Source organism: Dama dama, chromosome 12 (assembly GCF_033118175.1).
Source record: "Dama dama isolate Ldn47 chromosome 12, ASM3311817v1, whole genome shotgun sequence".
NCBI classification, from domain to species: Eukaryota; Metazoa; Chordata; class Mammalia; order Artiodactyla; family Cervidae; genus Dama; species Dama dama.
Genome location: NC_083692.1, coordinates 44,680,999 through 44,697,942, shown reverse-complemented (window position 1 = coordinate 44,697,942; position 16,944 = coordinate 44,680,999). Strand labels below are relative to the sequence as shown.

General features: G+C 38.7%; 1 protein-coding gene and 1 non-coding gene across 5 annotated transcripts in view; both read left to right on the top strand.

Annotated features, from left to right (window-relative positions):
* MYO5A (myosin VA) overlaps window positions 1–16,944 on the top strand; it is a 200,126-nt gene that overhangs the window by 168,819 nt on the left and 14,363 nt on the right. The window contains exons 30-35 of one of the 4 annotated variants that reach the window (XM_061157178.1): window positions 816–896; window positions 2,619–2,817; window positions 5,078–5,152; window positions 7,087–7,180; window positions 12,303–12,449; window positions 15,555–15,709. In XM_061157178.1, coding sequence (XP_061013161.1) covers window positions 816–896; window positions 2,619–2,817; window positions 5,078–5,152; window positions 7,087–7,180; window positions 12,303–12,449; window positions 15,555–15,709 — 751 coding nt within the window. The remainder of the gene's footprint in view (window positions 1–815; window positions 897–2,618; window positions 2,818–5,077; window positions 5,153–7,086; window positions 7,181–12,302; window positions 12,450–15,554; window positions 15,710–16,944) is intronic. The other 3 variants (XM_061157180.1, XM_061157179.1, XM_061157181.1) reach the window with 3 other exon arrangements.
* LOC133067607 (U6 spliceosomal RNA) lies at window positions 13,490–13,596 on the top strand. The gene has a single exon (XR_009695374.1). It is a non-coding gene; the product is annotated as a U6 spliceosomal RNA (small nuclear RNA).

Sequence of the window (16,944 nt, the reverse complement as noted above, 5' to 3'; positions counted from 1 at the left end):
ACATTGTTGCTAGGAGAACTAAATGAAATAATGCCTGTGGAAGGAGGTAAAACAGTGTCTGATACTTGGCAAACACTCAAAATATCATTTTTATGTACTTGTAGAAAAAACCTCTAATCAGTTTCATCATTTTTATTTGTTAATTATACATATTTTTAATAAAATGTGTGACTTTAATAATATAAAAGCAATTTTCCCAGGTCTTAAAATTAATTTTTGACACAAAATTTTTTTTTAATTGTATCATAAAAGCTGGGAACTTTGGACATATTTATGTTACTCCTATAAGAACTTTTAAAAGCAATTTTAAAAATACAAAACTAGATTTTATCAAGCTAAAACAAATTCCTACCCAGAAGACTTAAAACTTCATTTTGAAGTGAATTATGAAGATCGCCACAGGAAGACAGTAGCTTAAATTTTCATTCTATATGTGTATGACTCTTGTGGCTAGTCTCTAACATAATGTGTGACATAAGATCACTCTGCTAGCTGAACAAAATGTTAGAAACAGAACGTCTTTCTCACCTCCTGAGTCATTTATTACTTTGCAGGAAAAGTAGCTCTGGATCCTTGATTATTTTGTTTTAAATTGTCCACCTTTACGTGTGATGTTACATATTACTCATTTTTTAAAAAAGTATTAACCAAAAATAATTTCTGTGGTAATGTCTTAAAGTCATCTGTAATTAATAAAGACAGTCCTAGTGACTTAATAACATGTTGAAATACCATGTGCTACTGTTGACCATCGCCATCTCATTACCGCCCTGTATCCCTTTGTGTTTTGCATTGTTGTTCCTTTTGCATGGAAGATCATCTGCTATGGATTGCCATGAGTTGAATGAGGATGGAGAGCTGTTGCTGGTTTATGAAGGGTTAAAACAAGCCAACAGGTTATACTTGTCTCCTCAAAATGGAATGTTATTAATTTGTCGTTTTTCTTACTAACAGTGGCCTCCTGACTTTAACTTCTGTATTTCTTATACACTGTCTTCCTGGGTAGATTTCAGACACTAAAATTTGTGAATATCTCACTAAGAGTGGAAGAAAACCCAAACCTCTCAACTAGAGCCCAAACAACTGTAGGAAAGATTAATACATATTACTTAGTGGTTTCTTGTTTGGAATCATGACCAATTCAAAGGATATCTGAGCCTGGGCAATATAGCTACATTCTCATATAATATCATCATGCTGCCTAACAGCAGTATTAAGTACATGACTTGGCATTCAGTGTGGTTATTGTCAAATTCAGATTTGTGAAACAGCAAATCAGGAGGGTTTCCTGCACAGCTATAGTTCAAAATAATTACCCAAACTCATCATGTTAAACATGTTTAGGAGAAAGCAAATAAAATTGAAACCACAGAACCTTTCTAACATAGACACTCATCTCCTCTAGAGATACTTGTTTCTTAAAGTCTTGAAAATACTGGGTTTTTTTGGTCCTAAAATACTGTTTTTACGTCTTAAAAATACTGTTTTAGTGATTAATTTTTAAACTACTTAATAGACTTTTGTTCAAGGAGCTTCTACTTATTCTGCTTTTTTCTTATCACACACTGTTGTCATTAACTTTGTGGTGTTATTGGTTCAGATTCTTTGCAAATTTCATAATCCCCAAAATATTTTTAGTCTGTTGTTTACTCTTTGCTTATAATAGTATCAGTAAGTTTTGCCCAGCATTTGCTAACCAAGGGGATTGGAATAAAAACAGCTTTTCTTTCTTCCTGTTAGTTAGTTCCTATCTATAACTTTGTCTTGTCTTTGGAAAGGGAGTGAATGTAGAATGGGGGTGCCTGGTAGAGGGAGGTTGCCAGTTGGCTCTGGTATTCTTTGGCCAGGGCCCTAGTCCATGGCACAGCTGACCTGTATGTTTGCTCAGGGAAGCTCAAGAACTACTCTGTTGGTACCACTAATAGTGATCTTCCAAAACCATATCTTGTTAGGATTCTCTTACTGATAAGGAAGGTTATAGGGGAAAAGAAGATGACAAATTTAAAATATAAACAAAATTTCAGAACTCTGTCTGCATTTGGGTAAATCTGTATGTATTTCAGAATAGCACTCTAGTCTTTCTTCCCTTCAGAGATAAAAGTAAAAGTGGGACCCTGGTCACAACCCCCTGCCTGGAATTAGTAATGCTGCAGGTCTTCAAGGCAGATTTAATTAAAGTGGGCATTTGTAATCTTGCCCTCCACAGTGATTGTTTTGTGGCAAAGGCATTATAGTAATACTAATTTTGCCAACTTAAGTGCTACTTTAAATTAATGTTACTGCAAATGTAGTAAGCCGGGTTAAGTTGTTTTAGTCTTTTAATTGTTTTAGTCATAATTTCCTATGAAGCTTTCAAAGGAGTAAAACTCTGCTGCTTTTCAGGGCCTCTGAGAACTTTGTATTTGTAGCAGGGTCCTCAATTCAGAAAGACAGATATGTGAGTGCATTCATTTTGTTTCTGGCTCCATCTGAGTTTCTAGACTCTAATCAAGCCAGAAGCTACACAGACACTACAGAGTTCCCACTTTTCTGCCTTTGCAAGTGAGCGCAAAGCCTCACATCCACCAGGTAGGGACTCAGATGTACCTCCCTTTCCTCCCTGTGTGGCTTCTCCGCAGGCTCCTGGAGTCCCAGCTGCAGTCTCAGAAGAGGAGCCATGAGAACGAGGCTGAAGCTCTCCGCGGGGAAATCCAGAGCCTGAAGGAGGAGAACAACCGGCAGCAGCAGCTGCTGGCCCAGAACCTACAGCTGCCCCCAGAGGCCCGCATTGAGGCCAGCCTGCAGCACGAGATCACTCGGCTCACCAATGAGAACCTGGTAAGGACAGCAGAGCAGCCCCCATGCTTTTGGAGCAAAACCTCCTTCCTGGCTGGGAAAGATGCCGTTCACTGCCCCACTCTTGTGACCCTCTTTCTCTAGCCCAGACACAGTAAGGAAAATACAACTATGTTGGTAAAAGTGAAAAAGGTGTGTGCTCAGGTGGTTTGTCACAGAAGCCTCGGGCACCTCTCAGCCCCTCAGCCCTCACTTGGAGGGTGTGGAAGATACTGGCCGACTGTGTGCTGGGATCTCGATATCCTTGAGAACTCCGCTTCCTCCGCTGCAGCTGCAGTCTTTGCCATCCAGGAGGTTGCGTGGTTGTCACAGCCTTTGGTCCCCAGGCACCACTGAGGCCCTCCCAGCCCCTTCTCAGGCAGACAGCAGGGTTAGAGTTAGTCAGGGAGCAGATGGCAGAACCAAAGAGGGCTGTAGGTTGACCTTGGTTGGAACTCCAGGATCAAGGAGAAACATCAGGATTCAAGTTTCTGCATTCTTGATTCTTTTTAATAGAATTCAGACAGTGAGTGGAGAGATTTTTTTTGCCTTGCCAGATAGATTCTGAGTGATGGCACAAAGTTGTCCTTCTTTCTTTCATAGAAAATATTTTCCAAAATACTTCTTTCTCAGTCACAAAATAACTTTTATTACAGATTTCTACTTAGGTTTGATAAACATATTTATTAAATTAAAAGTCATTGAAAAGTTATATTTCCTTTTTTTTTTCTTTTTCTTTTGGTGGGTGGTGGTGGGGCTTTGCCACACAGCTTACAGGGTCTCAGTTCCCTGACCAGGGAACATTTCTATATAAAATCTATACTGAAGTGTCGGGCTGGTTTTTAGAAAAGCTGTTTAGGCCTAGTGGTAATTGTTTCTTTAATTCAGAATTTTAATAACTTGTAATAAAATAGTTTGGATTTTCTCTGAAGATTTAACAACCTGAATTATCCATTAGTGATCATTTGCATTACAGATAGTTTTCTAGTGTCACCTGTTCAACCATCTTTTATATTAGTTGAAAGCAAAACCCAAAGGTATTCTTTTTCCAGTCTGTCCTTCCTTCTGAGGACAGCATGCTGGTGACTGTAGGAATGGGAGAGATGGGTGAGGGACTTGAAGTCTAGACTCTTTCCAAAGTGCCTGAAATATCACTGATTTGTGGGGGAAGATCTGAATCATGAACTATTTCAAGATGTCATTTTATTACTCACAAGTATATTGTTGTTTAAACTAACAGTGCTTCAGTGCTTAAGAATTGATAAATTACTCAATAACATAATAATGATTAATTAGCATATAAATTCTGTGCTTTTAAATCATTATCTTAAAATACAAGGTGAAACCATGAAATAAAGATGCTTCTGGGTGGTAGATTCTCAGAGTTGTTTTGCTAAGTTGGTTAAGCATTTCCCTTGCAATCTTGTGTGCATTATTACTTTTCTTTTTGGTTTTGTATAACTGATACAAAAATAAATCAATCCCTTCCATATTCTAAACTGGTGAAACCTAGTTTGTATTTTAGGAAAGCTCTGTAGGTTCATAGGCTTCTCCTGCCTCACTGATTGCTAATTCAGGAGAATGGATTCAGACTTACAGGGGATGATGCAGTTTTTCGCTGTCATTAGAGTGTCTTAGTTTTGCATTTCTGTAGGAAGCACTTGGGCAGAATATTAAAGTACCGGTGGGCCTAGGCTTTGTGTTCTTCGAAACTCTACCCTAAAAACCCTTCCCACCCACCTACCCCACAAACACAAACACAGAGATGACTATTCTGCCTCCTCTAGTGAGCAAACTTCACAGGTTGCCCCAAGCTGCCCTTCAGAGAAGGAAGGCACACAGCTTCTGCCCAGTCTTTCCAACGTCAAACAAGAGCTCCAACTTTGCCCGTGTTCTCACTTGTGTTTGAATTGCCTTCCCCACTCTTGCTGCTGCTGCTGGCAGCAGAGAAAGTGCAGCAGCCTAGGAGCAGGTCTGAGGAGTGAGATAACAGCCTTGTCTGGGGAATATGGACCACAGCTGTTTACCTGCTAACATAGCCTGTTTCCTCTGAGCATGTGAAGATGTATTTGTGGATATAGAATCATCTGTACTAGAAAAATTAGAGGGCAATGATGGATGTCAAATCAGAGCCTTTTGTGTCTATATATATATAGATTCCTTATCTGTGTTTTAAAATATTTTAAAATTGATTTTGCTGAGAGGTAGCATTCCCCTCAAAGACACAGAGAAAAACGAATGTCCATTGTGCCTGTTTTTTCAGTATTTTGAGGAATTATATGCAGATGACCCTAAGAAGTATCAATCATATCGGATTTCACTTTACAAACGGATGATTGTATGTAAAAGAGTGCTTCTCTGTCATCTTCCTCACTGTTTCTAGCCCTCTATAAGCGAAGAGCACTCTGCCTGCCCTTCCTGGGAGGTCTCTTCAGAAACTTTCACAAAACCTGTTTCTCCCCACAGCTGTCTTTTAGCCAGTGATGTCGCCTCTGTCAGTGTCCTGCGTCCATTGTCACCCTTGGTTTGTTATTAACACTAGGCTTACAGTGTGATGGAAGCAAAATATGATTTGAAAGGTAAAGTAAAAATCCAAGAAACACAACTGAACACTTTGAAATGTTAACAACTGTTCCTTTTGAATCATTGGTCTAATATCTAAAAATCAGCCCTGTCTAAATTGGGAAAAGAATGAATACTTGTATTTATAAACACCTTTTAAAATCCATAACCTGAATAACAACCACAAACCTCTTAAATCATTGCTTTATTTCCGCATGAAGCTCCTGGTTTGCTGTTGCCCACTTTTCTTCTTAACTGTTGATCGTTTGACTCTGTCTGTCATTTGAAAGAATTCTTGATTAGGAAGCCACGTATCACACCTTTTTTTTTTAAACCCTACTTGTGAATGTACTGCTTTTGTTTTCTCTTTTTGCACAAATCATATAGAATTATCCCCTTTTTTCCCTATAAGCAAAATTATATTTTGCAATTATAAATTATATTATTATATTAGATAATATAATCTCTATGGGTATGTTAGAGATTTCTATGGGTGTGTTAGAGATTTCTATGGGTGTGTTATCTAACTGCCACTTAGTCTATCAACTACTCTATACTGTTCTTTGTGGTTATTTTTTAACTTACCTTTTAATTCCTGAAACCTCTTAACTTTTTTTAAGTTACAGGACTAGTTTTAACCTCTCCAAAGGGTGGAACTCATAGAGACAGTGCTTCACACACTTCAGTCAGTCAGTTCAGTTGCTCAGTCGTGTCCAACTCTTTGCAACCCCATGAATCGCAGCACGCCAGGCCTCCCTGTCCATCACCAACTCCCGGAGTTTACTCAAACTCATGCCCGTCGAGTCGGTGATGCCATCCAGCCATCTCATCCTCTGTCGTCCCCTTCTCCTCCTGCCCCCAATCCCTCCCAGCATCAGGGTCTTTTCCAATGAGTCAACTCTTCGCATGAGGTGGCCAAAGTACTGGAGTTTCAGCTTCAGCATCAGTCCTTCCAATGAACACCCAGCACTGATCTCCTTTAGGATGGACTGGTTGGATCTCCTTGCAGTCCAAGGGACTCTCAAGAGTCTTCTCCAACACCACAGTTCAAAAGCATCAATTCTTCAGCGCTCAGCTTTCTTCACAGTCCAACTCTCAAATCCATACATGACCACTGGAAAAACAATAGCCTTGCCCAGACAGACCTTTGTTGGCAAAGTAATGTCTCTTCTTTATAATATGCTATCTAGGTTGGTCATAACTTTCCTTCCAAGGAGTAAGCGTCTTTTAATTTCATGACTGCAGTCACCATCTGCAGTGATTAGGTGTCAGTTAAAAGCCCCTAAGTTCAACCATCCTTAAAACTTCACACAAAACTGTGCATTCATCAAAATTTACCTTGCTTATTCCCCCTTTAAATGAAAAACTTTCTACTGAGATAGCAGCACATTTCATGAGCATTTAATTGTTTTGCCCCCACGGAGTCTACTGGAGTCTACTCGCCCCACAGTGAGCCTGCTGTCCATCACGCTGTAAGGAGTTACTGCACTGTGTATTTTAACATTTGCTTTATTATAGCTGCCTTTCCTATCGCCTCCTGGTTTTAGCCAGGTGGGGCTCCACCAATGAGCTTTTATGGAGCTTTTATGTAAAACTAACTTTTTATGTAAAGCTAAGTACTGTTTCTGTAACTTTATGTCTGCTTCCCTTCTCTGCATTTTAGATGGCTTATTTTGATCTTTTTGTTATATTTCTCATTTTGATCTTTAGGATTTGATGGAACAACTCGAAAAACAAGATAAGACTGTCCGGAAACTGAAAAAACAACTGAAAGTATTTGCCAAAAAAATTGGTGAACTAGAAGGTATTTAAACATGTTTTATGACAATTGCTGAACCTTGGTTTTATATACTATACTAGTGGCTTAAGAGTGTGGCTCAATTTGTGTGTGAATATTAGGGACAATAACAAAAATGACTTTCAGCAAACCTGGCCTCCGTGGAGTGGAAATTTTCATTGCTAAGTGGGGAGAAATGTTCTTTTCATGGTAGTACTAACTTACAAAGAGAGAATTCATTCAATAAATATCTAATGGCTATCTTCTATATGCCAGGTACTGTGCTAGGCAGTATTGCATATCAGTTAAGAGCATGGATTCTGTAGCCAAGTTTCTTGGGTTTAAATATCGGCTCTTCCACTGTTAGTCATCTGATATTGGGCAAGTTACTGAACCTGTCTATTCCTCAGTATTCCCACCTGTTAAATGGGAATGATAGGGATATCTACCTGACATGGTTTGTAATGATTAAATTAATTAATATGTGAAACGAATTTAGTATGGTTCCTGACACAGTAAATGCTATCTACAGCTTCTTTTTATTACTGTTATTCTTAGTATTAGGGATACTAAGATGAGTAAGACAGAGTCTGTGTCCTCAAAGAACTATTGAGAACAAAAAGAGAAGTAAATAAGAAAAAATGAATTGTAGTTATAAAGGAGATTCTATAAAACAAGATTTATATCTGATGATGATGGGAAAACACCTTGAGAAAGAATCAGTTTTTTTTATACACAAACGATTCTTGTGGGTGAGTGTTTGTTCCTTCAGTAAGCAGGTGCCAGGGATGTAGCAGTGAACAGGGCTAAAGCCACATTGTAAGCTTATTCCAGCGACGATCTCATTGTTCTAGAGATTTTGAGCCCCTCTTTGGAATTGCCTTCAGACCTATGCAAGCTATTACCATTTTGACTAGAAATGATACTGTGCAGTCTGACTACCCATCTATTCTGTCATTGTCACTGAATAATTTTTGCTCTGCTCAAAGGGTAAACATTCCCCATCACTGGGAATGTTCAAAAGAATCTGCCGTGATTGACTGTCTGGCTTTCATTCCTCCAACATGCCAGGCCTGCCATAGCTCTTCCATCTGTTTGATCTTCCCGCTTCTCTTAGTCAAGGCCTGCTTATCCTTTGAGACCAGAGTTATATGTCACATGCTCAAGAGCAGCCTTTCCTGATCATCCAGACAGACCCTATGGCTGTAACCTCTGTGGTACCACAGTTCACCTCCCACCTTTATGGTTTTCAATGTCATGTTTTTAGCAAATTTTCTGTCTGATTACTGGCTTCCTCAATGGATTGTGATCTTTTTGAGCATGGTGACCATCTCTTATTTCCCCTTGTTTTCACAGCACCTAGCATATTGTCTGACCTGTCATAATCATTCCATTAATGTTTGTTGAATGTGTAAGTAAGTGTCAGAAATATTTAGAACAGCAACATGGATATTTATTTTGAAGAGGATAATATTCCCTCCCATGTACAAATACTGAAATATTTGTTTAGATATCAGATAGATTACTTTATAGTCATGTTTTATTATATAATCCTTTAGCATTATCTGTTCCATCTATTAAAATTTTGAACCTCCAAATCACATACATGGGCTGTAATGTCTATTGGCAGAACTTTAGAAAATCTTTATTCAGAGAACCTTTCTGCACTTAACTCTGCATTAATTATATCATGAGATGATAATTAGACAGCAGACTATCTGCTTAAAAGAAACTGATTTTAAGGGTATTAACTTGTAAAATTATTTTTTAAGCTCCTAAAGATTCATTTACCATATGTTAGTAACTTCTGATAAATAGAAGAATCACTTATTTTACATTTTTACTTAGCTTTCTTTGATATATATATTTTTACTTAAAGGGATAGCTGAGAATATTTCGTGATGTTAGTGATTTTAAGCCATTATCAATTAGAATTCAACCTTATCAGTTAAACTATCCTACCAATTATATTCTTAAATATATAAGGACATTTGAGAAGGCAATTCATAGATTAAACAAAAAAGACATGATAGTCTAAAAACTGAGATAAATGATACACGTCTACAGAATAAGATGAAATTGGCTTATGCGTCTTGAGCACTTACTGAATGCGGTGTCCTTCCCGTCCCCAAGGCAGAGCATAAAGGCTTCAAGCTCTTCCCACACCTTTGTCTCCTGTTGTCTTATCCCCACAGTGTGTAGAAAACACTGATAACTTTGTATAGCAAAGCACCTTCTAATAGCTAAAAGTTTTCTTATTTTTTCTAAATATATAATAATATACTTAAATTCTTCTGGTTGAAAATAGCAAGACTTACCTCCTCCTATGGGCTCCACTTAATTAGAGAGACAATTTTAGATACCATCTAAGACTTTTTTTAATGCCGACATACCTAATTTTAGCAGAAATTATATATCTAACCAAGAGTGTTTCAAGGTTTGGTGTGCTTTGCGCTATGTTTTAATCCAAGAGTGGGTGTTCCGTCTCAAGTTTCATAAAGTCAGGGAATTTAGACCTAAAAGAATGCTAGAAATCAGTTAATTACCTCATAGGAGAATGGAGCTGAGGCCCAGAAACCGTGACTTCCAAAGTCTCAGCCACTTAGTGGCCAAAGTAGAACTAGAATCCATGCCTTCTGAGGACCACTGACTCCTCTCCTTTGTATTGTATTTCTCAACAGACTCTTTCTCCTTACAGTAATTCATTTGACTGTCTCAGTTAAACCTGAGATCAAGATCTTCCCTGTACCAAAAGTGAGTGGGAAAAAATCTTCCAATTTCCTTTCTTTTTCTAGGATAAAAAGATTCAGGAATGTTTTTCTCTCAAGTATAAATAATCTAGATGATAAAAATGGGTATTGTTTCAGATCTTTTAGAAAGATGTCTGTATTAGATGGAACATTGGGCTAAATGACCCCCAGCATCCCTTGAGTCTTTAAAAACTGTGTGGTATTCTGGCTTCTCTTTCAGGTTTTATATTTTCCTTATACTACATAAGGGTTGACATTTTAATTAATATATAATTTGTTAAATAAATCAAGGTTATTATGTTGAGCGGATACCTATATTTTATCTGTGAGTTTTTGTAAAGACTCTAATCTCTGACAAGAATTCAAAGACAGAGAAAATTTTAATGAAAATATGGCAAATTTTATCTCTGGCATTTTTGTACAGAACCAAAAATATCTTCTTTAGCGATATGTGAAAGGAAAGTGAAGGTTTCTTTTAAAACATGTAATCTCTTAGTTAAAATAGTCACTATATTTCATAAATTCTGAGGTGCACAATTTTTCACATTTTAGCATCTCTGAAATTATGATGTCTCTTATAGCAGTTGTTAGGTTGTAATTTAATTGGCAGTATTTTTCCTTCCTTGGTGTTATATAAAATAATACTATATGTCATAATCAAATATGATAAAATCAAATATGATAAAACATTTAAAACATTTTGAGTTATTCAGAATCCACATATGTGCATTTGTTGATAAACTTAATATCAATACGTTGAATCTGTTTCCTTCCAGTTTCCCCTCATAGAATTGTTCCTGTGGCTCAAAGCAACTAGTTCATAGATAGCAGGGATTCTATTATTTTGTTTTACATACAGAGCATATACAGGAGCTGTGAGGGCCATTGTATGCTGATTCTGAGATCCCCCTGGTGTTGTGTTTAAACTGTCTCCAGAAATAATTTATGTAAAACTACATAGCTTGAATCTCATATCTCTTGTGAAGATGCATGCATTTTTCCGTCAGTCCTGTGGTTCCAGACTGTACCATACATCTGAAACACTAGGTTATGGGAGGTGGCCACAGCCCTGATTTGTCCAGTTACAGTATGATCGCTCTTTAGATATCATAATGTTGATAGACGGTGGTGATGTTCAGCGCTGATAGCCCCGATGTGTGATGCTGCAGCGTGAGGTGGACAAGGTGTCACCAGGCTCTCTGCCACGCGGGCAAGAGTGCTGGCAGGTACTGCTGTTCTCTGTGATAACCTTGTGTGTGGAACTGGCTTCCCAGAACTAACACAGGACATTGCCCAGAGTGACAGGAGAAGCACTATACCTTGTGGACTCAGCAAGATAGAACTTTCTAATGCATCTGATCTGCATTTTGTTTGCCAACAGTCTCTGAACTCAAACTTAATATGCGCTTAAATAGATGTCTTAACTGCTCCTCTTCCTATAGATAAGAGAATTAAAAATGTGCTTGCTAGCATATAGCTCCACAAACACCTTGTAACTCACGTTACCTTGCATTTCCCAGATGAAATGAAATTGGAGACTTTTCTTTTAACCCCGAGTTCTTTTCTCACAGCTGCCATCAACAATAGTGATTATTTTTAACGTCTGAAAGGATTGTTCACCAGTGGTTGTACCTTTTTGGTTGCAACTTTGTGGTAGAATTTTTAACACTTTACTAAAAACAAACAAAAAAATGAATAAATTTAGGAAATTATTTTAATATTAAATACAGAGGCTTCCTCAGGTGGCTCAGTGGTAAAGAATCCTCCTGGTAGTGCGGGAGATATGGGTTCAATCCCTGGGTCTGGAAGATTCCTTGGAAAAGGAAATGGCAACCCACTCCAGTATTCTTGCTTGGAAAATCCCATGAACAGAGGAGCTTGGCAGGCTATAGTCCATGGGGTCACAAAGAGTCAAACACAACTGAGCACACACACACACAAACATATTAAATACAGGTTGTTTTATCTGCTCATGGTGTCTTTGGGAATGAGGGGTGCCTCTATAGAATATTGAATTTCCTTCTATGAATTAAAGTCTAAATATATTTAGACACTTATGATTGATACTGGTTAGATAACTAATAAGTTAAGCCACGTACTTTGGGGACATTTAATCTTATTACAAAATAAAATGTATCACAAAAAGATGCTTTTGAATCAAGTAAGATTCTTAATGTTGATAGTAGTAAGTACTAGTTGTTGTCAGTGACATTAACCTATAATTTTACCATCTATCCATCCAGTTTTACCAAAAAAAAAATCACTTAAAGAAGGGGCAATTAAGTGGCAAAGATGGCAAGTTCCTGTTGTTACAGAGTTCATTTAAAATTAATAGGAACATGAAACCACTCATCTTTTCTACCTGGAAAACATTTTTCTTCTTTTTGTTTCTAATGAAGTGGGCCAGATGGAGAACATATCGCCAGGACAGACCATTGATGAACCCATTCGTCCAGTCAACATTCCCAGGAAAGAAAAGGATTTCCAAGGAATGCTGGAATACAAGAAGGAGGATGAGCAAAAACTTGTAAAGAACCTGATTCTGGGCAAGTATTTCCTGTGTGAGATGAAATGTCTTTCTGGTACGTGTCAGTGGTGGGAGAGACTAGTCACTCATTTATTAACTATTCACACTGGTTTCTTTGGTCAGCCTTGCACGCTGTGTGCAGTACTGCCGCAGCATTCTGACCCCATCGTGGCTGTCAGTCACCCTACAAGGACGCCGGCCAGGACTGCCTGTTAGGGTCCCGTGAGGCCTTCTCAGCTCCTGTTGCCCGTTACAGGAAGCGTTTGAAAAGTGTTGATGTATGTTCCCCCCTGCAGACTAACTACATCAGAATGTCTAGAGGAAAGAACTTAGCCATGTCCCTAGTTCTTTTTTTTCTCTCTCAAGGGCTTCTGACGTGTAACTGGCTGCAGTTGAGCACCCCTGCCCTAGGCCATTTAAGTCCCTCAATTTCTCTTGTTCCTTACTTCCCTAGGAAGGTATATAACTAAATATGTCAGGAAAAACAGTTTAATAGTAGGGAAGGAACAGAATTAAGGAAAAGATTCCAGTAGTGGAAAGAGAGGACTGACTGGACAATGGAGATGGGAATAGAAGAAGCCCTTTAGAGCAGCAGAAGGCCTTTGAGTCTGGTTTTGAGCCCATTGGCTCTGCAAGAAGACTTTTTAGGGGAGCATGGGAAATAGTTCAGGAGTGTATGCAGCCCATAAGTTGTGAGCTCAAAACACTACAAGCCTCTCCTTTCAGCCTTTGCAGAGCATTCCTCCCCCCAAGGTGCCAGGGTGGCAGCAGTGTGATTGGCAGTGGTTTAATGTTCCTAGAGTTCGTGGTGTTAAACTTAGAACTATATATAGATGCAGAGGTGCTTAAGTTTCAGTGTGATCTTCATTTTGAAAAAATGGTAAGAAGCCACTGGTTTTTAAGCATAGAATTAAAAAAGATTCATCAGTTCAATAATCGTTTGGGGCATTCCTACCGTGTGCTAAGCATTTTCTAGGTATTGGGTAAAAAACAAAGTCTCTATTCTCAAAGAGTTTATATTCCATGGGGTAGGGGGAGGTAGATAAAAACAAATAAGGGGTGCTCGCTTCAGCAGCACATATTCTAAAATTGGAACGATACAGAGAAGATTAGCATGGCCCCTGCACAAGGATGACACGCAAATTCGTGAAGCGTTCCATATTTTTTAAATGGGCCAAAGATCTAAACAGACATTTCTCCAAAGAAGACATACAGATGGCTAACAAACACATGAAAAGATGCTCAACATCACTCATTATCAGAGAAATGCAAATCAAAACCTCAATGAGGTACCATTACACGCCAGTCAGGATGGCTGCTATCCAAAAGTCTACAAGCAATAAATGCTGGAGAGGGTGTGGAGAAAAGGGAACCCTCTTACACTGTTGGTAGGAATGCAAACTAGTACAGCCACTGTGGAGAACAGTGTGGAGATTCCTTAAAAAACTGGAAATAGAACCGCCATATGACCCAGCAATCCCACTCCTGGGCATACACACCAAGGAAACCAGATCTGAAAGAGACACTTGTACCCCAGTGTTCATCGCAGCACTGTTTATAATAGCCAGGACATGGAAGCAACCTAGATGCCCATCAGTAGATGAATGGATAAGGAAGCTGTGGTACATATACACCATGGAATCTTACTCAGCCATTAAAAAGAATTCATTTGAATCAGTTCTAATGAGATGGATGAAACTGGAGCCCATTATACACAGTGAAGTAAGCCAGAAAGATAAAGACCAATACAGTATACTAACGCATATATATGGAATTTAAAAAGATGATAATGATAACCCTATATACAAAACAGAAAAAGAGACACAGATGTACAGAACAGACTTTTAGACTCTGTGGGAGAAGGTGAGGGTGGGATGTTCTGAGAGAACAGCATTGAAACAAGTATACTATCAAGGGTGAAACAGATCACCAGCCCAGGTTGGATGCATGAGCCAAGTGCTCAGGGCTGGTGCACTGGGAAGACCCAGAGGGATGGGATGGGGAGGGAAGTGGGAGGGGGGGATCGGGATGGGGAACACATGTAAATCCATGGCTGATTCATGTCAGTGTATGCAAAAACCACACACACAAAAAATAAATAGATAAAATAAAAAATAAAAAAAACAAAACAAATAAGGGGGTGAGAAAGATAAACAAGGAAGGCAGGTGTATGAATTTATATAAAGTTGTTAGGAAGGGCCTCTTTGACAAGGTGATCTCCTTTGGACAGAGACCAAAGGAAGTAAGGAAGCAAGCCCTGCTGATAGCTGAGGAAAGAACATTGCAGACAGAAAGCCTTGGGGTGGGCACATGCCTGGCATCTTCACCCAGCAACAAGGAGACCCAGTTAATGGGGGAGCACAGTGAGCTGGAAAGGGGAGCAGGCCAGATCACACAGCCATGGTGAGGATTTCAGGTTTTACAAATGAGTGAGATGAGAAGCTACTTGGAAGATTTTCATAACAAGAGTGACATGATCTGACTACATTTTCTCATAGAATTACTCTGGTTGTTGTGTGGAAACTGTACTACTGAGGATCACGGGGTGAGTCAGGGAGACCAGTTGGGAAGCTCTCACTGGGATCCAGGAGAAGATGGTGGCGGCCTAGACTAGGGGAGCTGGTGGAGAAGTAACAGGATTATTCTGGACATGTCTTATGTGTAGAGCCAACAGGATTTGTTGGTGGATTAGATGTGTGATGTGAGAAAAGGAAAGAAGACAAAGATGATGACAAGGTTTATATCCTGAGAAACTAGAAGGCAGAGACTGCCACTTACTGAGATGGGACAGCTCCTGGAAGAGCAGGTTCCATGGGGGATGGGCTTTGAGGGACAGGCCTGAGCAGAGATGTCAAAAGCCACTTGTTCCATGAGCCTAGATTCAAAGGAAAAGTCAGGGCAGGAGATAGACATTTGAGAGTTGTCATTGTGTAAGCAACTAATATTCTCATGTCCCTACAGTCAAGAAATCCTCTACTCAAAAATATGCTTTTTTAAAAACATGACCTATTAACGCTGAATGATTGAACTGTTACATGAGAACTGTGCCTTTATATCTCCAAAGGCATTCCTTATGAAGACTTTCAAAGTTATATAAGACTGTTTTTCCTCCTTTATTTTTTAGAACTGAAGCCCCGTGGTGTAGCAGTCAATTTGATTCCAGGGTTACCAGCGTATATCCTGTTTATGTGTGTTCGACATGCTGACTACCTGAATGATGATCAGAAAGTAAGGTCGTTGCTAACATCAACAATTAACAGCATCAAAAAAGTATTAAAGGTTAGTTCATGTTCAACAGATTTCTCATAATGAGTATTAATGATGACAGGGTCTATACAGAGGTATTTTTCCATCCTTAGACATGAGCTAAGTCGCCAGTTATGGCCACATTTTAGTCTTAACTGGTACCTTCCATTATAGGAAATAATCATTACATAATGTGTCTGTGTGCTTTCTTTCAAAACAGGGCTCAGATTGAACAATAATAAAAATTAATTCAATATACTTACATTTAGTTGTGAAGTAAACTGAGTTTCTTCATAGAAATAGTCTGCTTTGAGGTCTGTCTCAGAACTAAATTAGAAATACTTAATGAAGTTCATATATACAGGGAATATGATGCTATAGTTAAAATAGGTGTTAAAAATGTTTAGGAATACCTAGCCCATTCATATAAAAAGCTGTCTGATGAAATATTTAAAATTCTCTTCTGACTTTTCTTCCCATTATTCTCCAGCTCACCCCATAATTTTCCTTGTTACCTGAAATGCCTGGTTTCATGTGAGCAGCAGCACATAGATACTAATCAGAGAGGAGACACTTGGAAAAGGCAGCGAAGTTACATAATAGAACAGAAAGCCCTACATAACTCAGTAATCACTGAGTCACGTTGCATAATCATCCTTTTGACAACCTAGAAAAACAGTGAATGTTATTCTTAGTTTTAACCATTTTTCAGTGCACAGTTCTGTGGCATTAAGTACATTCATATTGTTGTATAACCATCACTGTCATCATCTCCAGAACTTTTTCATCTTCCCCAACTGAAAGTCTGTACCCGTTAAACACTCTCCCCCAGCCCCTGGTCATAACTTTTAGTGACGGTTCTCAGTCCCTACTGCACAGATACTCTATGCGGTTACATTCTACAGTGATTACTGAAGTGTTGAGTTTCTAAATATTTTAACATTCAAAAATTGATGAATGTCTTCTGAATGGAGCTCATGTAATTTTTGGTATATTGATGGTATATTGCATTTATTAGACTATGAATTTTACTACTTCTGAAGTTAACACCTATGAAGACAGCAAAACCAAATCATGAAGTTTTCTCCCTCTCATCTTAATTACAAGAAGAAATTTATCTAATTTGACTAATTATTGTACCAGATTGTTTAAAGATTTAAAATGAGTAGATACTTGGGACTTCCCTGGTGGTTAAGACTTCCACTTTCCAATGGTTAAGACTTTGCCTTCCAATGCAGGGGGTGTGGGTTTGATCCCTGGTCAGGGAC